This window comes from Phaethon aethereus (assembly GCF_964289735.1).
Source record: "Phaethon aethereus genome assembly, chromosome: 2".
Taxonomy (NCBI): Eukaryota; Metazoa; Chordata; class Aves; order Phaethontiformes; family Phaethontidae; genus Phaethon; species Phaethon aethereus.
Window position 1 is genome coordinate 162,427,513 of NC_138582.1, and position 27,465 is coordinate 162,454,977.

General features: G+C 38.7%; 1 protein-coding gene across 1 annotated transcript in view; it reads right to left on the reverse strand.

Moving 5' to 3' along the window:
• Positions 1–27,465, reverse strand: part of RBM33 (RNA binding motif protein 33) — a gene marked incomplete at both ends in the record, with an annotated part of 101,348 nt that overhangs the window by 58,148 nt on the left and 15,735 nt on the right. The window contains 6 exons of the mRNA XM_081996525.1: positions 3,789–4,110; positions 5,993–6,201; positions 14,065–14,236; positions 22,288–22,398; positions 23,500–23,800; positions 25,878–25,954. Coding sequence (XP_081852651.1) covers positions 3,789–4,110; positions 5,993–6,201; positions 14,065–14,236; positions 22,288–22,398; positions 23,500–23,800; positions 25,878–25,954 — 1,192 coding nt within the window. The remainder of the gene's footprint in view (positions 1–3,788; positions 4,111–5,992; positions 6,202–14,064; positions 14,237–22,287; positions 22,399–23,499; positions 23,801–25,877; positions 25,955–27,465) is intronic.

Here is a 27,465-nt window from a genome sequence, read left to right on the forward strand (position 1 = left end):
CTGTCCATATGAAACAGCCATGGCCACCTGGAAAAAATTGACAAGGGTGCTCCTGACAGACCTAGGACTAAAATAGCTCAGGTATTACAGGTCAGAGAGGCACTCAAAAATTGTGTAAGGTGGGAAATGTAGAGAAATGTCAACGGAACAGGGCACTCGGGTCTATTTCAGTATTCTGCCTCTGGCAGTAGCATATAAAGAGAGATATATTTATGGATTTTAAGCAAATTAATTTAATACTCATGAAAGATAGTGGTTCAAACTCTGTGCCCTTTCAATCCTCGGACACTTGCTGAAGCAGCAAAGAAATCTCAAATAACCATTCATTTTCCTGATGTCAAATCTTCCATAGGTTTGAAACACGTTTCAAAAATAATACAGAGCATGTTGTTAGAAACTATTTTAAGAATAAATTGCTTTTGACTGTAAATTCCAATGCTATACATTAAAAGATGAAGAATCAATTCCCATATTGATTATTTCGGAGAATTATAACATAATTTTTCCCGAGACACCAAACAGCTTTTAAAAGGTAAATGGCATACTAATCTACCGAGCTGCCATAAACTGCCTATTAGTTCATGTCAATTTTGGCAGCATCATGGTATCACTGCAGTACTTATTTGTGGGATAAATATTTGAGGGAAAAATTCAATACACGTATCACAGGTTGAATTAGCATTTCATAGTACATCTATGTACAGTCTTCCAGTATTTGTAAATTGATCATACTCAAATTTGGACATGCATTCATCCAAAAATTACTACTTACAACTCAAGACTACTTTACAGAATAGAACACAAAGAGGAGAGGAAACCATATGACAAGCAAGGCACTAAAAGTCATGGGATTCAAATGCCACAAAAGGCACAGCTGAATGCCAACTGAACAGTGTCTGCAGCAGGTATGTGTAGAGGGTCACATGACCATTTTATGGGCTTTGATAGACTGTGTCCTCAATCATTCATTGGCTTCAAAGATTAACACCAGCAGAAATTCTTCCGAAACAAAACTGACTTGAAAGTAACTATTTTTTTGAACCAAGATTCAAGGCTGGGCAGGGAGCTGGTGGCCACTGAAAAAGATTCATCTTTGAGATTTCAAAGGAATAAGCCAATGACAGGACTCTTGAAGAGTGCTTCAACTCACTTCCAGGCTGAAGTAGTTGGTTACTAGAGTTCTTATACATGCTGTTTTATTCACATTAAAAATTCATAAAAATTTACAGGATGTTTGAGTCTATTTTAGAAAATACTGATATACTCCAGCATTTCAAGACTAACTCAAACCAAAAAGATGTTGAAAAAGTACATTTCTATGATTTGCAGTTAGAAAAAAGTGTCCCTGGTGCTGACAATTAGAAGTATGTGAGCTTAATCCTGCCATAAAATTAGAGAGGGAAAAAATGCCAGTCTACACTAGAACATGACAGCACACCATTAAAATTACCAGAACCTAAGTGAGCATATCATGCAGTTCCAGACGTGGCATTTTTAGCTTCCAGACATCACATTTTCAACAAGAGAATCCAAATAAACTTTGCACCTATCTGACCGTATTCTCCAATGTGTAAAAACCCTCATGTATCTGGAAATATATTCAGCCAAGAAGGGGCAGGACATCATCAAGAACATAAAGTCAATCTGATCTTTCATACTTCCTGTTGCCCTGAAATACATGATGTTGCATGTGAAACGCATCCTAATGTTGTCAACTATCAGTCTCTTACTGGGGTTTCAAACAGACGGTTAAACCAAGGACGACTTCTTAGGAGGAAGTTTAGAACAACTCTTCCTACACTGGAATTTCAGTCTACCATTTGCCTGCAGTGACTGCTTCAAAATTCATCTTAATATGCAAATGCCATTGAAGATTTTAGAATTATGCTCATCTTCCCTGAAGACTACTACTGCTTTGCTACACATTTTCCTCAGGTGTGCAAATGCATACTTTCATATAACATAAATGTACTGCTGCAGACTAGAAGACTGAAGTGGCCACTACTTTCAGCCTCTGCAGAAGACTCAGCTTCCCATACATGCTGTCTAATCAAGAAGATTAAAATTCTACAGTGATTTAGAAGACTGTGTTTAATAGTATGCTGCACACCTATCAGTAGTCTTGCCAAGGATTCCTTCAGTAAAACGGACAGCACAAAGGTATTTCATTCAAACCAGCTGCCATCCATACACATCGCAAAGATCTTCCTCACTGCAATACAGGTCTTAACACCATTCAAAAATGTATTACTCATTCTCCAGGGCTGCTCATTCCAAGAGGACAACTAGACTTTTACCAGTCACGAAAAGAACATGCACACAGAGTCAGCAGGTGGAAGATCTAAAAAAACAGACTAAAAATCCAATATTGAAGATCTGCTAACATGCAGACAGTACACAACTTTGCTAAAATGAGGATCTGCAAGTAAAGACAAAAAAAAAAAGACTATGCTCAAGACAAACAAGGCTCCTGGAATACCCACAGTGCCACAGATGTAGTGGTAAGGCTGAGAGAAGCCTGAAGCCACCTGATATTGTGAAAAAAAAATCCTCAGACGAAAGAAAGAAGACACACTGGTATACTTTCGATGTTAGGCAAAAGCAAAAATCCTCAGTAGCCACTGCTGGCATTAGGAGGATACTTGTTCACCTAGATACAGAATATTTGTTGACTGTTTCCTGGGGAGAGAAGAGAGACATCTAGAATAATCTAAAACCAATTTTTGCTTTTCACAAAGCAACAACTGTTACTTTGGAAATGTTAGGAAAATGCACAGAAGGGATAAATCCAAGACTAAATGACCTTTTGGACTATTTCCATACAATCTGTTCTGATGCATAATTTGGTGGAAAGCACTCATTTTATTAGACAGGAAAAAGCAAAATCATCTCTACAATACAGCTACTATGAAGCCATCTGCAAGAAGCCTAATAGATCTCTATCAACTGGCAATATCCTACCTTGCCAAATTCCTACTTTTCATTGGTCAAATACAAGAAGCAAAGATAGCACTGGCTTGAAGTTCTGCTGATTTGAAGGAGGGAAGAAATACAGAAAGCCTAATGGTAAATACGTATAAACATACTTATTTCTTTACTTTTTCTAGTCCCAACAGAATAATAAATCAGAGGTATGTAGGTGTTTTTGTCCTCTTACGGATTAAACACTTCTTAAATAAGTAGTAATGTTAACAGCTCTGCTGAGAGCTGCCCTAAAAAGTGTAACCCAAAGAGTGCTTGTGTTAAGTTATGGAAAAACTGTGTTTGCAGGCTGTGAATCAAACAACCACAAATGTGGCATTGGAGGGAGAACTGAAGGCATGTATCTTGTCAAGTAAGGACAGCAGCTGGTACCTTTCACAGAGCAATTAGTGCAAGGAGTGCCTCAGTGTACTCTCAATGAAATAGGTGGGTGGTCATTCTGTTGCTTGGCTGAAGCTGGAATGATGTGAGAAATTATAAACTGCAGTACTTACCTAGTTTTGAAAACTGACATTTGCTACTTTTAAAAAGCACATTCTGTTTTCAGTTTCAATTTTTACTGTTCTTTACAGGCTTTAGAGTAGGGTACCAATGATGATAAAGTAGTTGAGAAAGCTTTACTATTTCAGCTGGCCACAGCCCAACAACATTATGTCTGACTCCAGACATTTGTTTCAAGCATAAGGAAAAAAGTATCAACCTCAAGCACATTTCCATGAAGTGAAAAAAAAATAAATTGTTGCATCTCTGGCAAAGAATAAGATGAGCCACACTCGCACGACCGGGAAGATGTTCAGAAAGCTCACCTTGTACAGGCGTCACTACCGTCCCCTTGAAATGTGGATTTATGTGTATGTTCTTCGGTTGCTGAGGTGTCACTGGAGGTGGAGTCATCATTATCCTAGGCGTTTCTATCTGAGGGGGCATATGTAGCCCTGGAGGAGGAGAAGAATGATGCTGATGCTGTAAAGGAAGCAGAGATTGTAACTGTTGCTGCTGCTGCTGCTGCTGCTGCTGTTGTTGCTGCTGCTGTTGCTGCTGCTGCTGCTGTTGGTGGTGGTGCTGCTGCTGCTGGAACAGACTCCTAACAGGTTGCTGGTGTGTTGGAATTAACCTCTGTGAATGAGTCTAAAGTCAGACAAAAGAATAAAGTCAATAGGCTTTAAAGTTAAAATATCCTGACATAAACCAGCACAAAACCAAAACACCTTTGGAGAACAATTATGGCCAAATATGAACAGAAAAACTTCTTTCCCATATCATTAGCTGGAACTGTTAAGAACCTGGTTCTTAACAGTTAAAAAACCTGATGGGCTTTTTTTTTTGGATGGAGGAAGTAGCATCTTTTCATTTGTGATACAAAACATGGGGTGAGGAAAAGAGTAACAAAAGGAAAGCAGAGGAACAACAGACGACATTCACGTGAAGGCAAGGACAGCAAAGAACAAAGAAGCACACAGGGAATGCAGACATTCATTCATATATTTTTAACAGTGAAACTGTCTAGTTTTGTATGTTAGGGTTCTGCATATGTCATTGGAAACTGTCATCAACTACAATAAGGTGTATGTGAGGATTACTATAAATCTGAGTCCTAGTATCAAAACAAATCCACTAACTTTTGTCTCATGTATAGAAGAACCTCTCTCAGAAAACAGACCTAACAGTAGCAAAAGACAAAATACAAATTAAGCTAGATGCTTAAGACATCAGTGCAGCCCACCTCTCTATACTGCTTGAAGAAAAAAACTACTTTGAAGATACCTTTCAAAGGTACCTGTTGTAATACAGAAGAAAGCCTCTTGCTGCTCAACGCTCTTCAACACAAATGGCTAAAATCAGTTATAATACAAAAATATTATCATGTTTGAGACATTCTCCTGCTTCTGAACTCACTGATACTAGGTATCAGTCTTAGCCCAGTAACTTCCAAATGGTAATGCAAGAAGAGTCCCAAACAGGCAACCTTTTAGTAACAAAGATGTGACACAATTTTTTTTCTGCAGCCATATACATAAAGGAAAGCAGCTACAAAGTATGCATAAGACGACATGATGCGCACAAAAAAGTTTACAACAATGAAGATCAAAATAACTAGCAGAGACTGCAGCAATACAGGAAAAAAAAATTATTCCACCTTCACTGTTTTAAAAGCACAAAACATTCTACTGCAGGGCTCTCAACCGCCGAGATATCCACTGACTCCTGCTAGTGATCAGCATCTAGAGTTACTGCTGTTGGAAAAAAATCCCCTTTGTTTAATACACATGACCTTGTCCTGCAAAGACATACACAGGCTTTGTTCTACTATCTCAGCTTCCAGTGTATTTTATGACAGTTAACAAAAATAAGTGTGGGCTACCTCTTGATCACACACCTGCTGGGCTTTTTTGGGGGGGATTGAGAAAGTAACATCTTTTCATTTGTGATACAAAGCATGGGGTGGGGGAAAGAGTAACAAAGTTAAATTTTACCTAAAATCCCAAGATATTGATTTATCTAGTAGTGGATTACCTCCTATGGTTTTATTTGCCTCCACAGTAGCTTGCCAGGTATACAAATAGATTTTTTTTTTTAGAAGTATCAGCAAAAATATTAGCTGGACAAAAACTAAAAAATATTTTATAGAATCATTACTTTTATAAACTAAATTGCTATTAAAAATGTGGGACTGAATATGTTTCCATGTTACAGGTAAAGGACTTCTGAGAGGAGTTAACTTTTTCCTCCACGCAAACCAGTAGGTAAACCTGATTGCAGTGTATGAGTTGAAATCCACTTTTCATTTGGAGGCCTTGAAATTCCTCAAGTTGAGGCCAGTAACAGGACTAAGCACATACTTTCACAGTCACATTATGTAAAACCCATCTTGCCTAACAGTGCCCTGAAAGAGCAAAAAGTGTATGCTGGAGTATATATATTCCACCTTTGTAAAGACTCATGATATAGAATGCATTTCTCCGTAATTTCCTGAAAGTATGTTCAAAGAATACTAAGGATTAAAAGGTACCATTGTTGATGGCTGGTTTGGCAGCAGTGCAGGCCTGTGATCCTTCATTCTTCCCCTATCATTATTGTCTCTCCTTTGTTCTCCCATTCCATGGCACATAACTGAGCCTCCTCTTCGCCCTCCTCTCCTTGAGCCATACCGTCCCTGTTTAAGCTGCCTTTCCCTCTCTTCAAATTCAAGTAATGCCGCTTTGGCTTCTGCAGAAAGTTCTGTTAAGAGAGAGATGGAGAAAAAAAATATTTTAGCTTTGTGCTGAAAAGACAGAAAATATCATGAAAAAAACGTCGCTAGAACTATAGAAACATCCCTGCAACTAACAAAATTTGCAGGCACTTCGATCTCCTTTAGGTGGCATGTTAACATTTCATTAAAGACATCTTTAAAAGGAAAAAGCACACAGGTACTTGTCTGTTGCACAGGCAGAAAAAAAAAAGCAGGTAAATGAAACAAACATGAACAAAAAGGTTTGGTGGTGATTTTTTTTCTTAAATGCTATTGAAGTTTGCCTTATGCTGTAAGAGGAGGCTGTGGCTCCTCTCACATTTGTGTTCTCTTAAACAACATCTCACTTATCTGCAGATATGTCAGGCAGTACAATGAAACGCCCAGTAAACTTTACTGTAAAGGATATGTTGAGTCTTCCATAGAAACAAATTTATCCACCAGACTCTTTTGCCCATTGGACTGTTCCAAAGGCGGACCTTCTGGTCTCTGAAGTGTTTTTCCAGTATGTAACTACTTAATATTTATTCTATTGTATGTGGTTTAAGAACCAGCTGTACTTTACAAGTGATAAACCCACTTAAAAGAGAACACAAGTTTCAAAATCTGTGCTCAGCTCAAGTAAAATACATGGCCACTGATAACACCCACCCAACTCACATCATAGGTAAACACCAGATGGAACTCAATGAAGACTGCCTAATTTGCTTGAAACCTGGGACAATGCTGGTAACATTAAAAGTAAGCCATGCAGTAACAGGCCCAGGTAATCAAATTACTTGGAAATACAGAGAAAGTCTACAATAAACTTCAGGAGACACACCGTGGCAGTACGAGCAGTGCCGCTCACCAGGTTTCAGTTACTTAAAGAGGATAAACTTGAACTCAAACATGCAGCTGAGGATTTTGCCATGTGCTAGTCAGATCCCTTGTTATCTCTAAAATTGACTTCTGCCTCTAACAGGGCAAAATTAAACTACTCTGCAACAAACAGACTCCTGACAAATAAAAACACATTTTGAATTTGTATAAATGGCAACTAGTGCAAGAATTCCAGTTTTCCATTTAAAAATTCTGTTCTTAATATTAAAGGAGACTGACTACAGGGATCACTTTTCAGGACAAAGTGTTCTTACTTGCTAATACTACATATAGTGGCTATAATATCTGAAATCAGAATAAAAATAGTTTTATCTAGCAGCTGAGACACTACTACTACATCTCCACATCACTATATATCCCCCATCAAGAATACATAACTAAAGCAATTTGAAAACTATTAAAATTTCTTGTGAGTGCAATAGCCAAAGCTACTTAAACAACCGTCTTAAACATCTTCATAAGTAATCTCAATTAGTCTTTGAAGTTGAGGACTGACAGAAGGGCAGAAAAGAGGGAGCACCATGCATTGTCACTGCAGCAGTTCTTCTTACTTGGCTACAAAAACTACCTGCACAACTGTTGTGGTTTAACCCAGCAGGTAGCTAAAACAGATAAAGACAGTTTAATATGACAGGGGGAAAAAAAAAAAATAGTAACAACAACAGAAGAATATACAAAACAAGTGATACACAGCACAATTGCTCATCACCCACTGACCGATGCCTGGTTAGTTCCTGAGCTGCGGCACCTCCCCGGCCAACTCCAGTTCATACCCTGACCATGACATTATGTGGTGGGAACATCCCTTCGGCCAGTATCCCGGCTGTGCCTCGTCCTGGCTGCTTGTGCCCCTCCCCGCTGGCTGAGGAAGGGGAGCTGAGAAGTCCTTGACTGCTCAGCAACAACTAAAAACATCAGTATATTATCAACATTGTTCTCATCCCAAATCCAAAACACAGCACTACACCAGCTATCAGGAAGAAAATTAACTATCGCAGACGAAACCAGGACAACAACTGAGCTGCAAAGACTGTAAAATTGCATGTCCCACTTTTCAGAGGTATTCAGCACCTCCAGAAAGCAGGGGCTTTTTGATTTTTAAATGAAAAGTTTAGAACCTGCTGACTGTCTTAAGAACACAGCAAACATGACAGACTCCTAAAAGCCCAGGATCTGCGATACAGTTTCCTATTTCATTTCTGCACGTTGGTGATGAGACAAGTTTCTCTGCCTCCTTTTCTCTCCCCTCTGACACTGTAGTTAAGTGGCATGAAGCTTGAATTTGCAATCACACCAGATACTCTTATGAAATGCTACCTTTGCCCCAGCACCTGCCTTGAGACATCAGCAAAGCCCAGGACAATCAGGCTTTATCAGGAAAATCTCATAGCATGCTTAGAAAGGGGTAAGAAATCACACTCTCTCGAGTATGGTATTAAACGCACACACTATGGGTTTCTGAGGAAAATTAAGATGAATGTAGCCTTGTCCAAAGCAATCAAAAGCATTAGATGTGACTAAAACCACCACCTTACCCATCCTTAGCTGTCAACAATGAAAAAAGCTGGTTTAACAAGAAAAAAAGAGAGCTCTGATTTCAAGCTTCCTTCCTGTCCACACCTGCAGCAAGTTCAGTTTCTTCACAGGCTTGCAAGTGTGAAAGGGCTGTTAGCTGTCTGCAAGAAAGGCAGACCACTAGCTCCCATATGTTTATGGGAAGAAATGGTGCCATTATATCGCAAAGCAATAGCTCTCCTCCCTTTAACCAGAGAGGATCCAAATCTTGCAGGGCATCCTCGGCATGCTGCCTGTTGGAAAGTTTTCTTTCCCCGTCCCGCTCCCCCCCCCCCCCAAGAATAGGCCAGGCAGGACAATTTTTCTGCTATCTTCCCCACTACACCCTGAACTCAGCAAGGTAGTCTGGAAAGCAAAGTTCAGTCATTGAAACAAGTACTGATACTCATTCAAGATGCTAAGAAACTATTTCCTATTAAACAGATTAGAAGTCACATGTGAGGAAAGCAATTCTTAATGAACCTGTGAAGAGAGCTAGGCTTCCTACAAGACAAGATCATGTCTGAGTCTCTTGGCCTCTTGAGCACATATCAAAGGAAACTGAATAGAAACAACTGAAGAAAAAAGAATGAGCTGCTCCAAACAAAATGACTTCAGAGGGCTGTGCTGATGAAGCTTGGGGAAGGGATGACAACATCCAAGGCAAAGTCAGTCCTGATGATCTTCGATGTGCAGGTACTTTTCACTCTCTTTAAAATGAAAACTAATAAATTGCTTTCCTACTCACTTTACATAAAGTTCCCAAACTTTAAAGGCTGTGTCCTTAAAGGAACAGTTTTGCAGCCAAAAAAGTAAATTGTGTGTAACACTGACCTCGGAAAAAATATCCCAAAATAAACACCCCTATAAAGTGACCACAGCAAGCATCATTACATTCATACCACCTCTATGAACACAGAAGTACAATATAACCATCTGATATAAAGAAAAAAAAGAACGTAAGATTACATTAACATCCAGCATACTTCCCCCACAACATGCCAGTGAAGGCAACAGTGTCCTACCTGTGAAGAACTTTGCTTACACACAAAACTGCAGGTTCAGAGCCTCAGAAACAGACTGCAGAAGTGAAGTCATGCAGCAAACTAAACTCATGAGTACCTCAAATGCTTTATAATGCCATCAGTCAGCACACAAAATATACAGTCAGCTCAATTAGGTTGGCTGTTGTCCTGGTTTCAGCTGGGATAGAGTTAATTTTCTTCATAGAAGCTAGTGTGAGGCTATGCTTTGGATTTGGAATGAAAATAATGTTGATAACACAGATGTTTTTAGTTGTTGCTAAACAGTCAAGGACTTTTCAGCTTCCCATGCTCTCGCCTGGCAGCAAGAAGGCAGAAGGTACACGGGGAAGCTGGGAGGGGACACAGCCGGGACAGCTGACCCAGGCTGGCCAAAGGGGTATTCCATACCATATGACGTCATGTTCAGTATATAAAGCTGAGGTAAGAAGGAAGGAAGGGGTGAGGGGCATTATGCAGGACGGAGCCCTGCTTTTCTGAAGATGGCTGAACACCTGCCTGCCCATGGAAAGTGAATGAATTCCTTGTTTTGCTTTACCTATTAAACTGCCTTTATCTCAACCCACGAGTTTTCTCACTTTTACCCTTCCAATTCTCTCCCCCATCCCACCAGGGGGCAGTAAGCCAGAAGCTGCGTGATGGTTTAACCCCAGCCAACAATTAAGCACGACAGCTGTTTATTGAATTTGAGAGCACTGTGCCACACATACAGATATCAAAGAGACGAGATAGTGCAGAAGATGGTTTTGCAGGGAGGGGAGCAAGGAAAATAGACCCCGTCTTCCCTGAAAACAAGATCAGACAGCTAACTAGAAAAAAGGCAATGAACAGAGAAAAAAGGAGATCCTCTGTCCCTCCCTAGACTCTTCCAAAGCACAGCCACGTGTGGGCCATGAAAAGGGCCACTGCTTCCCCCTGGCTAAGAGCTTGTGTGCTGAGCCAGGCTGGATGCCACCGTGCCACCTGGACAGTGTGTGCAGGCTGCTGCAGCACGCAGCCACCGGCTCCTGCCCACACCAGCCCTGAGCACGGGTCTCTGTGGCTACATCTTCAAATCTAAATTGAGAGAGAGAGAGAGCAAATGTTCTACTTTCACTTCTTTTCTCTCCATCATCCAGACTTGCAACCTGATTACACTATGTGATTCTGCACACAGTTGTAACAGAACAACAGTGAAACCACACGTTTTAATTTCCTAGTCCTGCCCAAAATCTCAGCCACTAGTTATCAGAGTGAACATAAACCAACTCATCAGGACATAAAAAAAAGTACTACCATATCCAACATCCTTTGTCATTGCTTTGTGTAAGTGTAAGTGTATGGTTTTGTTTCATTTTTTAAATTAGGTACATAGGGAATACTTTAGTTTGGTGATGCCAAAGTCATTATTCTTCTTTACATTCCTTAACAAGTAATTAAATCCAGAGCATAATGACAAATCCAATTCTGGGAAGACTTCAACTACATGCACCAGAAGAAGTTAAATATTTCTCAAAGATGACAAACTCAGTATCTCTAGAAATCAACTGTTGTCCTATAATACCTCTCCTTTAAACTTTTCAAAACCACTACTTACATTAGCTTGGATAAATGTTTAGGAAAGATGTCAGCTACGTGCATAAGAATACTCGATTTTTTACATTTTTTTTTTACCAGCACACACTTATTCTCATCTTCACTGTACAGTCCTCACACACACAGTTAATGCAGTGAATCAGCAATTATTTTTCTAGTGTCTCTAAGTGTCAAGATTAATTTCACTATCACTGGTAATAAAATGGTTTCAAATGACATCTTTAATCAGCAAGTAAGAATGCACTCCTCCAATAGAGACAAGCTGTCACAAAAGGTCACCAAAATGTGACAGGATGGAAATTACGTTTGTAACTTCAACTGAAATGTTAATTCCTCTTTAAGTGTTTTCTCAATTCTGTTCAGATTTTAAAGTAAGGAGATGTAGCTCTGCAATGAAGTTTCTTTTTTAAACCAGTAGCATTTGTAAAAATTAGCTCTACAATCTCAAAAGCAAGCAGATATGTATATGCACACAAGTATTTTTTTTCTTCTATTTAACTTTCCACCACATGGTCAATCATTTGGTCTCTATCAATAAATTAACATTAAAAACTAGTATGAATAGAAACATTTCACAACAGCAAGATTGTATTTTTGCCAAAGATTAGTTTCAAAAAAGCTTTGTAGTTGATAGATTTATTCACATTTCTATCCACTTTTCCTTATGTCTCAGAGCTACATCCCAAATCACATAAAATTACACCTAAAAATAAGTCTAATTTGAATCACTGTTCCTTTAGCAGTCAAGTTGCACTACAGGTTTTCTCCTCATTGGCTGGTCTTATCTTCACATTAAACTACAGAGTAAATCCAGATATACGAAAATGCATGCCATTGTCATTTATCTTCCAATTATGTGCAGAGAGATTTAGCTATTCCAAAGCACTCTTGTTTTTAAAACACTCTGTTTTGTAAAGCCACCAGCACCTTTTGTATAAATAAGATATGGTTTGTATGTGGTTGCAGAAATATAGTCTTATGGTTGAAAACACCTTTGGAATGCACCTCAGCTAAAATATCTCTTGCCCGAATAGACTATTCTGTGCCTCTAGAAGGTTCCCTTTAGTCTTTTTCTAATCAGAATCAATTAATGATTATTAAAATAATGCTGAATAAAGGGCCTTAATACACACTTTGCCTGAAATTGCATGTAAGAAGACCTATTTGCTAAAGATGAACAACAGATGAGAAATATCTTGATTCAAAAATCATGCACTGATGTCTGTCTCACAGGATGACATGGCCTACATGAATACCACTGTGAAAGTCTGGTTCAGCCTCTGAAGCTGACTCCTTGCGGCTCATGAACACTCCTCTTAGCCACAAGACCTTTGTTATAGAATTAAGGCTTCTCAATTCTTTCAGGCATAGAAGAAGTCCAAATTCCTGGCAACCAAATTAACCTTGCAAACAAAGGCTTTTAAAGTAGGAGGAAAAATTCATCAGGATGAGTTCCGGAAATCTATGTATGTCCTCTGGGAACATAATTCCAAAATGTCCTGTTGTCCCAAAAACACTAATTCATCTGGAAAGAAAGCAGAAGCACCCAGCTTCCAAGCTCACGCTTGGCGCCCATATTAAAACAATCCTGTGTAAAGAATCCATCTGGCAAAACTTGAAGTATGATCAAAACATACACCATCTTCCAGTGGTATGTGACAATTAGCCAACAGTATCTGACAATTTGCCTTCACGACTAGTTCACCACTCTTGTATATCTTGACTCTCTTCAAGAGATTAGGGCTTTTTCTCCATAGTTGGAATTAATATTTTGGTTCAGTAGCAAAACTACGAGAATGGTACACCTTTCTGAAAGCAAAAAATTTCTGCCCATCTCCCTAATATCACCTTTTTAATTTGACTTTTTATCGTTATTATTTATTATTACCACCACCGTAAGGCCAATATGAAAAGGCAATATAGTTTTCCCCAGTGGGGCAGGTACAACACCAGTATCAGACACCTGAGTACCCAGGGCACTTGAGGGGTCTTGAAGTTAACTCTCAAAACCATAAATCAATGATTTCATTTATAGACTAGAACAGAGCAGCTGCAAGAAAGTTGCAAATCTACTGCTGCTTCTGAACTAGCAGTGGCAAATTCATTAGCTACATGGAGCAGTGTTCCTAGAAACACACTTGTGTTATGCTACTCAGATACAAAGAAAGATACCCTTTTAGATACTGCCTAAAGAATCACAGTGGTATAAGAGATGCAGATTGTTCCACATTAGAAAAGCTGAACCCAGAAAACAGGGGTTTCTGTATTTTTCTAACACTCCCCAGCAAGTCACAACTTCTCTAGGCCAGTCTAACAGTAGGAATGCAACAGGTTCCCAGCACGCTTATGTTCCTAGGGGAAACCAGCAAACATGCAGGTATTTCACAGCAGAACACGAGTAACAAGATTTGTGTTATCAAATTAAAATCTTCCAAGGATGAAAGTTCAAAGGAATTCCTTAAAATGTATTCCATCACAATACATAGCGAAGCACAGATCAGACACCTGCTGCTTGAAAATAGGAAAGCTTTTAAAAAAACACCAAAGTCTCAACGAACAAACATTGTGCTGTTTTAAAAAACATGGTATGCCTAAACATTCCCAATGAGACAGACACTACACATACTACAACAGACTACAAATGACTTTGGACAACTTGGGTATAGGCCAGTCTAAGTCAGAAGGCAACTGTTCCATCTTTTGCCATTAAACTCTTTTAGAAAAGTTTTGGCAAGCCTATCTTTTAGTTTCTTTTATTATAGCTGTTCAGAATAGTCCACTGCCACAAAACCTCACCCAAAGTTTCTGGAATGTTTCTCCTTTCTCTTGTCACATCTGAGAGCCTAATTATTGTTCCTTCTTTCCGTTCAGTTTTGAAACGTAATCGTCCAGACTCTTCGTCATCATCCTCCTCTTCATCAGATTCTTCTTTTGTTTCTTCTTGAAGTTCCAGAGATTCAATAGCTGCCTGAATCACAAAATACAGAGGACATGCAAACTGAAAAACCTGTTTTCTTCTGATCAGTGTCAAGACAAAGCTTTTTTTTGTACAGATTTTGCTGGCATTATACATTATTCTCATACATAACTCAGTGAAATTTAAGAGCTTGGTGAACTTTTTACAAACACAAGGATATAAAATATATAATAAATTATATAGTAAAATCTACTGAGAAAACCCATTTTGCTGCAATATTTAAGGGAATATGGAAACTCCAGATAGAACCACCATCTGATTAGTGGCTACTTTTGCACACAGAGCAACATTTTATCACTGAGTTGACCAAGATAATTGAATTTGGTAGTATCCCAGGTTTGCAATACAAACATTAAATCATTAATTTTTTTCTCATTTGTTAACAACTGTCAGCATCATGTTTTTAAAAAAAAAAAACACACAACTAAACCAGATAATCTTACATTCCAATTTTATTCCTCTAGGTATGTATAACTGTACTAGTCTTTACTTTTTCCACTCCTTCAATATTTCCCAGTTTTAATTCAGCAATTGATGAAGACAATGGAGAAGAGCATTGGATAAAAATTGAATATACTAAATATGTATATTGGAATTGGAATGCTACTCCCTTGCCCTCATTTACTTTGCAGTTCTCTCTATAACCGAGAACATTTATTTAGATGAAACAATGTCCCAAATGAAAATGGGTCCCTCTCCTTCAAATTAAAAAAAGAGAAAAAAATCAATTTCATTTTCCTGTACGGGCATGATAAAAATTAATGTTCAGAATGTTACACAAGTTATATTTGATTTCTAGAGTTGAAAATTAGAAGTGTTATAATAGAGTATGATTTCCCATAAAATATTTGGTTACTGTATATTTGGTTATTTCTTGTACAAGCCTACTTGCTCATTTCTTAGAGCCTACACATGCATTTTAATTCTTGGCAAAGCCAATAAATACATCGTAACTTTTATGTTGCTTGAGGATAGTTAAAAAAATGAGTTAAATATAACATGCAAAAAATGGTTTAGTCTTCTAATTAACCAGATTCGTATGAATTACTGCACCAAAAAGGCACAGCAAGTCTGTCAGTCAGGTGGACAGATACTAAGTCACAAATCAAGAAAAAGAATTAATGGCAGAATGGTACAAGAGATTGCAAATTTCCTTATCCGAACTTCATCCAAAACTAAAAAGAAACGTGGGAAGCAAGATCAGAGACAGAACCTGGCACGACCATTTCTACTTTAAAAGACAGCAATCATATGAACTCAAGCTCAAAGCTACTCCAACTTTGGTCTGGTGAATCAATGATCTGTACACTTAGTTACTGGGATTTAGTGGGCTACTGATCCCCAGTTCTTTTCATTTTATCATCTCCTTATTTTTGAATGTGTTTTATCCATTCCAGGCAAACACTCAAGCACTACATTTCCTGATCTCACAAAAATGCTTGAAGATATAGCTAAGCGGATAGTCAAAGTTTATTAAAAGCTTTAAGGCTTATATAAAGTAAATATATATTTAAAATATAACAACTTTATCATATCAAAAAATGCAGCTAAAAACAACAGACAGGATAGCAGGCAAAAAAACAACCCTGAAGACTGAAAGAAATCCAAACCCCAAAAGCAAACCCAAATTGAGCACAACTGGTCTGATTAACATATCCATGTATAATCAAAGCACTTCTGAGGACAGGCAGTTGAGACTCATGGAACAGAGGAGGGATGTTAGAACAATGAAAGAGACACTAACATGTTTTAATAAATACAAACAAAAACAAGGTAGAAAGACAGGGTTTGCATTTTACTTTCAAAAGAGGGACTCCCAAAGGAGAAAAGAGTAGCAACATCTCTGTCAATTCTATGTTTTTGATTATCATAAATGCCATAATTTTACTATCCCAATGCTTCTCTTTAAAAACTTTCCCTTCATGATCAGGATTTGGAAGTCAGAACTGGAACGACTCGTTGCACGACATACTCTCACTACACTGAGCCTCCTGCTTTACTTTAGAGAATAAATCCCAGACACATCCACTCACTATGTCCATGCCCCTTAAAAGTTACACTGGAATTCCAGTTTTTATGCACTGAAGACTGGTCTGAGCCATGTAATCTCATTTGTAAGTGCAAAACTTGTGCAAGGCTCTACATGTGGCTCAGACTGCACAATCAGGACTAGAATGGTTAATGCAGTCTGCATTGTCCTGAAAACTTCTGCAACGCTTTAATGAAATGCTACAGAAAATAACTGTGGAAACTCTCCTACCTTTTGATAATTATTCATTCTGGAAAAAAAAGACATATCCATTAAAAAAAAAAAGCAAGTTGTAACAGACTACAAGACAACTACTTTCCTGTGCAACAACAAAAAACGTTTCTCAAACTTTTCCAGTCCAGCACTACTACATTCTTATGCCCTTGTACCAATTCTGTAGCCTTCTGGGTCTAACTCACTTTATTGATCAGTATAACACTTATGCCACCTACTAACAAACCACCACCATACAAATGTTAAATATTAGAGACAAAGAAATCGAAGGAGCTAATGAAAAAGCAGCCAAGGAAAGGCAGTGTTTGAGAATGCTAACTGACCCATGTCCAAGTCTGGTTACACGTATTATTGAGAGATTTTTATTAGCTGCAATGGAGACACAAACATGCCTGACAGCTAATCATATGTGCTCTACGTGTAGCTCCAGGAAAGGTTATCTGAGCTGGGTTGGAGCATACACCCTTTCCCCTGCAATTTGTTCAATAGTTGTAGCATGCAAGACTTTAGATCATCTTTTCCAACTTCCAGCCTAAGAGGATGAGTTGTTCTGCCAAGATTACAGTATGTGAATCAATTCTGTGTTTCTGAAGAAATTTATCCAGGAAAAGACACAAGTGCAAGTACAGAATTAATATATACTTGTACTTAGAGGATTCTATTTAATACTTGCTAATCATGAATATCTCTGCATATACATAAACAGTCCTTGAACAGCCACTTGAGGTCACCTGACTGGACTAGCCAGCCAAGGCTTCTTAGCAGCTCTCCTCAAAGGGAGCTTAACATTTCCCATTATGGCACCTTGCACAAAGCCACCAAAGAACTTTGCTGAGTCTTCCTTACAAAGAAAAATAATGACCTTTCTTCTGTCACAAGGTCAGAGTTTTCTGCCATCCTCAATAAATAATTATGCCATAAATCCCACTCACTGACCAGAACTCCCCACGCTGCGTTAGGATCTGCAATAGAGCAAGAGTGAGTGCTCCTGCCCTGAACAGCTCACCAGGCAGCTGCAGGACTGATAAGAGACATAGCCCAAGGAAAGCAGGAGAAAACACTAGTCAGCATGATAAATGCTGATCTTCACACAGGATCCTCCTAAACATAGGATTGTCAAGTGTCCTGGAGAGCTTTGTGACAGAGATTGCTAAAATGTACAAAACAGGCTAAAGCAGGTTCCTTCCACCTGAAACATTACAAAGGTGAAACAAAGAACTTTTATTAACTAGCTAGAAAATCAGCAGAGGAGACTTCTACAAGAGGCTAACACTGAAGCAGCAGCAATTGCTCAATCCTAAGGGATCAAGAAGTAACAGAGAGCAGGTAAGAGGATGTTATACCTATTCCAAGGGCACCTCCACAGATGAAAAATGGGAATAAAAAAAAAAAACCTAAGACCTTCCAAATATGTTTAAAACTTGGCTGGTTTGATTTGCACTGTTTTCATCATTTTCCCCCAGGCTGACAGGTAATATCTTCAAACTTGAACAAAAGAACTAAAATGCGTTAAGTTCTGGCTAAACACAGATGGAACAATTCAACAGACAGAGACCTTGGCCTTTTGTTTCCAAGTCTGTATTCTATCAAAAGAAAAGCAGTATGCAGCACTTCCTCACAAAATGTTTTCTTTATTAAAGTCCTCATCATTTCTTATCAGCATAACCCAAGACATGGTTTAAATTTATGCAATAAGAAACCCCCATCATAAAGATCACAAGACATTAGTTCCAATATAAAACAAAGAAATTATGATTTCTAGTTTTAAAAGGTCACATTTTTATGAACATTTTGTAGACATAGTGGTATTATTGCTCTAAAAATATTTAGGACATGAAAGCAAACTTCCAGCTCTTGAGGGAGTTAGTCAATAGGACCCCCTGGGAAAATGCCCTTGAGGACAAAGGAGCAGAAAAGAGCTGGCAGATCTTTAAGGAAGCTTTCCATAGAGCACAAGAGCTCTTTATCCCCAGGTGTAAGAAATCAAGGAAGGAAGGCAAAAGACCAGCACAGCTGAGTGGAGACCTGCTGGACAAATCCACAGGGAATGGAAGCACAGACAGGGATCCTGGGAAAAGTACAGGGACACTGCCCAGTTGTGTAGGGAAGAAGTCAGGAGGGTCAAGGCTCAGCTGGAGCTGAACTTGTCAAGGCATGCAAAGAATAACAAGAAGGGCTTCTACAGGGATGTCAGCCAGAAAAGGAAGGCGAAAGAAAGCATATCCCCCCACAATGAGCAAGACTGGCATATGGATGAAGAGAAGGCTGAGGCACTCAGCAGCTTCTTTGCCTCAGTCTTCACTGGCAACCTCTCTTCCCACACCTCTAGAGGGGACAGACTGCAAGAGGGGGACTGGAGGAGCAAAGTCCCTCCCACTGTAAGAGAAGGTCAGGTTGGAGACCATGAGGAACCTGAACATACACAAGTCTATGGGACCTGACAAGATGCATCCCAGAGTCCAGAGAGAATTGGCTGAGGCAGTTGCCAAGCCACTCTCCACCATATCTGAAAAGTCATATCAGTCAGGTGAAGTCCCTGGTGACTGGAAAAAGGGAAGCACCGCACCCATTTTTAAAAAAGGTAGCAAGGAGGACCCTGGGAACTACTGACCCGTCAGCCTCACCTCTGTGCCCAGCAAGATCATGGAACAGATCCTCCTACAAGCTATGCTACGGCAGATGGAGGACAGGGAGGTGATTCAAGCCAGCATGGCTTCACCAAGCGAAGTCTTGCCTGACCAATCTAGTAGCCGCCTATGATGGAGTGACGACAGACCACATCAGTGGACAAGGGAAGAGCTACAGATGTCAATGTTCTCCTGCCGAGAAAGACTTGGGGGTACTGGTGGATGAAAAGCTGGACATGAGCCAGCAATGTGTACTTGCAGCCCAGAAGGCCAACCATATCGTGGGCTACATCACAAGAAGCATGGCCAGCAGGTCGAGGGAAGTGATTCTGCCCCTCTGCTCCACTCTGGTGAGAACCCACCTGGAGTCCTGTGTCCAGCCTTGGAGCCCTCTGCACAGGAAAGACCTGGATCCCCTCCAACAGGTCCACAGGAGTGCCACCAAAATGATCAGAGGGATGAAACAGCTCTGCTGTGAGGACAGGCTGAGAGAGTTGGGGTTGTTCAGCCTGGAGAAGAGAAGGCTCCAGGCAGACCTCCTTGCAGCCTTCCAGTACTTAAAGGGGGCTTAGAAGAAAGGTGGGGCAAATTTTTTAGCAGAGCCTGTAGTGATAGGACAAGGGGTAAGGGTTTTAAACTAAAAGAGGGCAGATTAAGACTAGATCTAAGGAAGAAATTTTTTACAGCAAGGGAGATGAAGCACTGTTACAGGTTGCCCAGAGAGGTGGTAGATGCCCCATCCTGGAAACGTTCAAGATCAGGTTGGACGGGGCTCTGGGCAACTTGATCTAGTTGAACATGTCCCTGCTCACTGCAGGGGGTTTGGACTAGATGACCTTTTAAGGTCCCTTCCAACCCAAACTATCCTATGATTCTGTAACAACTTGTACAACTGACAGTTTTCCCACACCCATTTGCTGCTTAAACTTCTGGGTATTGGGTTTTGCTTTGTGCCTTAGGAAGGCAAAAATATTTTCTGAAGCACTGCTACATTTTTGAAGGAAGCTCCACAAAGAATGTTATTTATTCAAAATGCAAGTGCTAAGCACCATTTTAAATTAAGTATCAAGTGAAAAAGCATGCCTTGAACCTGATCTGGCCAAGAACACAAACTTCCTGCCCTTCCTCACATCTCCCATGAGTGCCACTCTTAAGAAGTCTCACTTCCCTTATTCACCAGTCTCCCCCATCATGTTCCAATTCCCCAGTCAGTTTTCCTCTTGGCCTACAAAACGTTGTTCATGCAATGTAAGAGGCTTTACTTTTGGTTTAATATGGGAACTGCTTAAAATACAACACTACCACACACTTTTCTCTATCAGCTCACTCTTGTTATGCAGACACCAACTTTCAATCAAGAAATAATGATATTTATTTGTACCACATCTATTACAGCTCCATTATTGTGTTGCATTTTCTACAGGAGAATGCCAACAATTACCCTTGTTTACAAGCAGTGAATGTTATGAGATTTAAATATAACACTTCAATAAAGAACAAAACTATACAGAGCTGGAGGCATGCATCTAACCATGTAATAAACAGAAGTGCATATTCTACAAAGGTTCTCTCTCGGTGGTATTCTCATTTCAAGAGTACAATTGTGAGCCTACAGACAAATGTAAATAAGCTATTATATGAAATAATGAAGGAATAAAAAGATGGTACTATTTTGGAAACAAGAAACCTGCAACAATCTGCAAGCCATCAGAATAAATCCAGAATGAAGATTAACTGAATAAAGATGTGGCCAAAACGTTCACTTTACATGATGAACAAATTCTCTAGAAGCTCTATTAACAAAAATCAATTAAAAACTTGCATTAGTGTTATCTTTGGAATGAAAGGAATGTAACTCTGAACTGGACAATTTTAGACAACATGATTATTACAGAATTCTCACTAGTTCATACTCTAAAAATAAAGCTGTGGTTTTTTTGAAGCAGTAAGTTTGACAGTAAAACCCAACTAGGTATTTAATTTTACATGATGTGTGGTGCTTTCATCTCAAACACACTGTGGCTACAGATAGCACAACTGCATCAGGCTGCTTTTAAAATAGCAGAAGGAAAGTGTACATAATCCAGTGAATGAACGAAAAGTGTTGAAGTGTTCTACAGTTCTTTGGAAGGGTAGATTTAATACTTAGGAAACAAGAAGTTAACTACATTTAAGGTATATGGTCTAAGATGTCACACTCGCAACAGCAAAGACTGAACAATGCAGGTGGCCCCTTTCAATGCATCTCTCTTCACTCACCAAAGAAGGTTGTTTTATTATAATAAGTTTAATACAACTAGAGAGTATCACAGCACACCCGTTTGTTAGAACTTCATAGAACACTGCTGTGTCTTTGAGGAATTGATTTCCTGATGAGTTACAGCTCCAAAGAGGGAACACACTCTGACTACACTTCTCAGCAGGCAATCCATTCAATCCTATTTAATTAAGAACTGGAATAAAAGTAATATTAAAGCAGATACCTGGTGGGGAAAGGAAAAAAATCCCACATCAAAAACTTGCAAATTAATAACAGTTATGATAACACTGTTCCAGGCTATAACCAGTGAATGTATACTTCAGAGTTTTTGGCATAAGCTTTCTTTTTGCAAATTAAGGAACTCATCCTTTTTCCTAATCGAAGAATTAAGATAAACTTCACAGAAATTTCAGTCCCAATACGAGTTCTTTCAAAACCACAAACAATGTGACCTTTCTAACATACAGAACTTTCCATGCTCATACTCCTCCTCAAAGTGGGATACCGGAGAACTGTATCCACACTCCCAACAGCAGCAAATTATCCATCTGGAAAGTGAGGCACCATAGCTGTTAGAGATTTAACAGGCAGCATGCAGTATTACTATCATTCTCCTACCCAAAAAGGTCCCTGAAGTTGCTAATGTTGAAGCTAAGATTAAATATGGACATTTTGAGCTCTCCCGTAATGATTTTCATCCCAAGGGGGAGAGGGGATCTGGTGTATCTAACAATATAGATGCTATCACAACTCATACCAGGAGTAATACCACCAATAATTGGCAAACACTGGCAAAGTTACATCAGTTCTTACCCAGCAATATGGGCAATTCTACAAATTCAATTTCTGAAACAACTAGTTATTTTAAGTTTCCATTAAATCCATAACATACCTCTTCTGATTCATTTGTTATTGTCTGGGATTCTTCCAGCTCCTCATCAGCTGTATATTCTTCTTGTTCTTCCATTGCTTGCTCATTATATGATTGCATGTAATCTTCATCCTAAGGCAGTAACACAAGAAGGTGAAAAGACACACACCAACGTTACAGAATCACAAACCCATTAAGAGATGGGGCATGTAAGCATTGTTACTGTTTCCAGAACTGGAAGTATTGTATCTATCAGAACTGTCAACTGTAAGTGACATATGATATAAGGTATAATTAGCATTGCTTTTACCTAGACAATAATTTCAACATTATCAAAACCATAACCAAAACAGTTTTCATTCAGATCCCAGTAATGTCATCATAAAGATCCCATCTACTTCTGTATTTCTACATCCTTTGACTACAAAATCATGAAGCAAACACTGCAGTACTTTCTTGCCAAAATGTACCACGGAAACATTAACATCAGATTTTACTCCATCAAAAATATAAACGTTCTTATAAAACATTCTGCAAGTGCTTACACATGAACAGGTTCAATTCTGAGCAGTTATGAACAAAACACAAGAGCAAAACCTTTCCTAAGTAAGTTTGCTTGTATTTTAAAACACCTCATTGATAACACAGTTTTAATTAAGATTAAATCATTTCAATAGCAATTAAAGCCAATGCATGTTCTCTAATACACTGCTTAAATTATATTGAATTATGCAGGTGACATTTTCTGAACTAACCTCCAATCTCTTTATTCAGGTTTAGACAGTTCTCAGTTACAAAAAAGGATGAACGAGCAGGACATCAATCACTTTGGGATATTAGCACCTTAAAGATGTCTTTAGCAGGTCAATAATCTTTTCACCTTCGAAGGACTCTATCAGATCTTGTCTAAAGCCTGGATAAAAGCTTTTGCATTAAGTACTTCTAACAATTGGCGGTGTATCTCCACCACACAAAGCTGTTTTCTTCCTTAAGGATACAATCCTCAAGGTCATGATTCTCAACTGCCTTCCAGCATGACAAAGGAGCGTTACCTACCGCCAAACAAGCTGTCAACACAAACTTTGTCACAGCCTAGATAAAGAAACTGGCAGACAGTGATAATAGGTCTAATTTCCCCTCCTCCCTAGGGAGGTAAACAGATTTCAAATCGGTCTAAAACCCTATGCACATGAAGCAATGTTATCTTTGAAGATACAATAGAAAGAAACTCACTGGAAATTCATCTAGGGGTTCATTGATTTCAAGGTCTAGCACTTCGTCTTCTTCTCCAGGCTCTTCCCCATATTCTATTTGGTCTTCTGTCAATTCAGGATCATTACCTTCATAATGTCCTTCCTCTGCATAATCTGAAGCATATACTTCAGGTGCTTCAGATTTGTCATAAACAATTTCATCTTCCCCTTGGTCATACTCAGACTCATGTTCTATCGATTGATCGTTGATGGTCTCAGAGAGTTCGTATGATGTAAGTATGCCAGATGTAGCATTGAGGCTAACTGTGACACCTTGAGAACTATGGTATGGGGGGAAAAATATCAGAGGTTGAAGCATAACAGTCAACTACACACAAAGATTTAGCAAAACAAAGCCAACACATACAAATTCTCTAAGTTGGTGGACAAAATTATACCTCACACACTGTTTGATTCCATGCCATATTTCCATAATGCATACTGTACTGCAGCTTATCACCAGCTGCAGGCTATTTGACCAGGGGAATCAAACCAACCAGATGGTTTAGCAGGTCAAACTGGCAAAAGGTCCTGCTTGGTAACCAAAGCAGACTGGATTCAATTCTAACTCAAAGACTATCAAAAAAACACACAAAATTACTATAACTGCAACTGTTTTCCCAATCTTTCAGAAAAAGCTAGTAAATTATGTTTTATTAAATGCATTAATATTGTTCCTTCTTGATTATCTTGAATTCAATCTTACATTTTTATGACAGATTTAATGTTCTACTTAAAATAATGTAAAATATATAGTCAAGAACTGTCATTTAAATGCCTGATATTTATTCAAACTTAGTAGTGACACGGACACTGAAAAAAAAAAAGATCAATAAAACACTGGCAAGTTTATCATCTGGAGGAAAAGCAAAACTCAAAATTTACTGTTTACAATAGCTAGTGCCATCAACACGTAAGAAGAGCAACTAACCAACTGCAAACTAGTTAGAAAAGCGGCGTGGGGGGGAAATCTCTTCTTGGTTTAAGGGCTCCAGGTATAAGAATTTTTTACTTTTATTACATTCCTATTATTCACTATTTTCATAGGTTTGGGGGAACAAGATCCAGGCAGCTTTGAGCTATTTGCATCTATGAGACTGAGGAGATTTAACACAAAACCCAAGACATTATGCTGGATTATCATTATCCTCCCAACTATAGAGGCATAAGTGACATTGAATGGAAAGGGGAAGAGGGGAAAGAAACGGAGCAACACTCTCCCTAGCAATAATACTGCTAAAAATGCAAGACTTGTCTACAGAAACCTGCTTCCACTGAGCAATATTATCATGCTTTAGATCTCTCATCACTTGTGCAGCCACATAGCCACCCCTGCTGTCCAGGGCTCCAAGCAGGAAGCCCAGAGAAAGAAACAGCAAGGATTTTAACTGGGATTTCCCATTTTGAAGGGAACAGTCCAATCCTCACTCCTGCAGGGAGGAAAACAGCAGCCAATGGTGAGATTGATGGTCTGAGGTATTTCACTACACCCTTATCAATCCAACACAGGGACAGGACCCCTTATCCTAATTCCAGGAAAGGACAGAATGGAGATCTCAGTGCGATGTATGTATATATGTTATACACTTACATATATATTGATACCCCTTCAGATGACATGCCTGCATAGCGTGCAACAAGTAAAGGAAAAGATAGCAAAACACACAGGCCACTAAAAGCAGCATCAGTACTGCATCACAAGCATGCTCCTGCCCCCTTCAGTCCAGCTGAAAAAGTAAAGGTGTCAAGACACTAATTTTGACTTGTAATGCCCATAATTCAGTTGTGGAGCTGGATCACCACAGGGGATTCACAGGGCAGGATCCTCAGTCAACTCCCACGGAAGTACCTGCTCATCCCTATAAACTCTGTACAAAATTTTCTGCTGTGCGATTGTATACAAGTATTTAAGCCACAAATCAAGCCTTACAAACTACAACACTCCCCTCCTCAGGGTCTTAGGAGTTAAGCTTTATTTTTAAAAGAAAGATGGCAGAAAAGGACTTCACAGGAGAAGGAAGCCTGCAACAATACCAAGAAGGCACAGAACAAGAGCTCTGTAAGTATCTATAAATAATTCTAAATGCACAGGAGATGACACAGTTTCTTTTTTATAAGCTTTTTTATATATTTGAGTTAAATTTATTAGATTCAAATACAGAAAAAATAATTTTACTGAAATGCTTACAAAACTACTGAACACATTATATATACATTATTAATTAGCTGACTAGGTAAAAAGGAAAACTATTTTAAGTATGTACCAGTAACTTCAGTTTAGTAGTTTACTGGTTATCAGTAGTAGTAGTCATTAATAGCTTAGAGTTATTCAAAACACAAGACTTAGAAAAGATATACCGGAATTCTTGTTCCTCTTCATTGTCACTTTGCAGAAGATCATCATTCAGCTCTTCATCTGACAAGTCTGACTGATTCTAGGTTTCAGAAAAAGTCAATCATGAATATAAACGGACATAAACTTTTAACTAACTAGGTACCGAAACTTGAAACTTCTGAACACAAAGTATTTTAAATGAAGAATGCAACCCAGACTAAGACCGTATCTTCAATGAAACTAACTAATTCAATGAAAAAAAAATACACTATAAAAGACAACAAATTTGAAAATAAATGTTTGACAGTCTTATGGAAATTTACAGAAATCAAATTTGCCTAGCTATCAACACTTTTCACTGACGCATTCCCAAATATAGCCAAAGACTACAACTCACTTAATACCAAGAAGAAAAAAGGTTAGCTTTAGTGCTCTGGCAAGTCAAAAAAACCCACGAAGGTACTGCAGTTTCTAGAAAGCAGACATACTTAGGAGACTGGAGTAAAGGATGTGATTATATGAAGAACATTTTAAAAACATACTTAGTTTGTAAGTGAAGAAACTAGACAAAAATATCATGCCTTTTCTTAACTCCTTCTACGTTGTCTATCATGCTTTCAGTTTGGTTTGGGTTTTTGTTTTTTTTTTTTAATAATTACCCACTAGGAAGAGATACCTGAAGTTTTTCTCAGCAACATTATTTCCATCCTCTGAAGTTATAGGGGCAGAAAGGTTATACAAGGGTAGATTTATCTGAAAGTACTGGGATGAGATTAAGTAGAAGCAAGTTTAGCCTAAATACGTCAGGGAAAACTTCCTTAGAAATCTATTATTACTCCACCATACGAGTCCATGCCCAGAAACTGCTCAGAGCCCTGTAATGCGGCAAACTGAAAACAAGAATAGAAAAAGTACAAGAATACATAATAATACATTGGAGATATCTAGTATTGGTTAGTATTCATACTGATTTTTTTTTAAAAAGATAAATAAGTACCTTTGTAGCTGAAATGTGAGTTGATAAAGATGTATGTAATGTTAACTGCTTATGTTTTTGATAAACGTGTAACACACATCTGCAATCCCTATCCTCCTGGAATTTTACTTCTTAAACCAGTATATGGGACAAAGGAACTTCCAACCTTTAATAGCGATTACTTACAGAATAATCTCAAGACGATAACTTCCAACATTCAGAGCATAATTATAAAAAACTGTATCAATTAAAACTCAACTTTTATCAGATCTGGGTTTCTTAACAAACCTATTCATCTCCAAGTAAAACTTTAAAAACTATTTTCTAACGTAATTCATTTAGCAGATGAAGTGGAGAAAGAGGTGACTAGCCACTTTTGATTTCCCAAACAGAAGCCCTGTCTTCTCCTGCAGATATCTGGCAAATCCAAACATATGTTTAGTTCTTTACATAGAGTTCAGTTTTGGAAATAGGTACCAGAGTGAGGAGTCTAGAGCAGACGTGGAAGAACTTGTTTAGGTTCTCCAATGCTAGCTGCTCCCATATTCTTCCCTCACTGTAGAAAGGGAAATCCTCTGCCTACTCATTAGACAAAGTAGTAGTGGATTGTGAACAGTGAGTGGGTCTTTAATAGA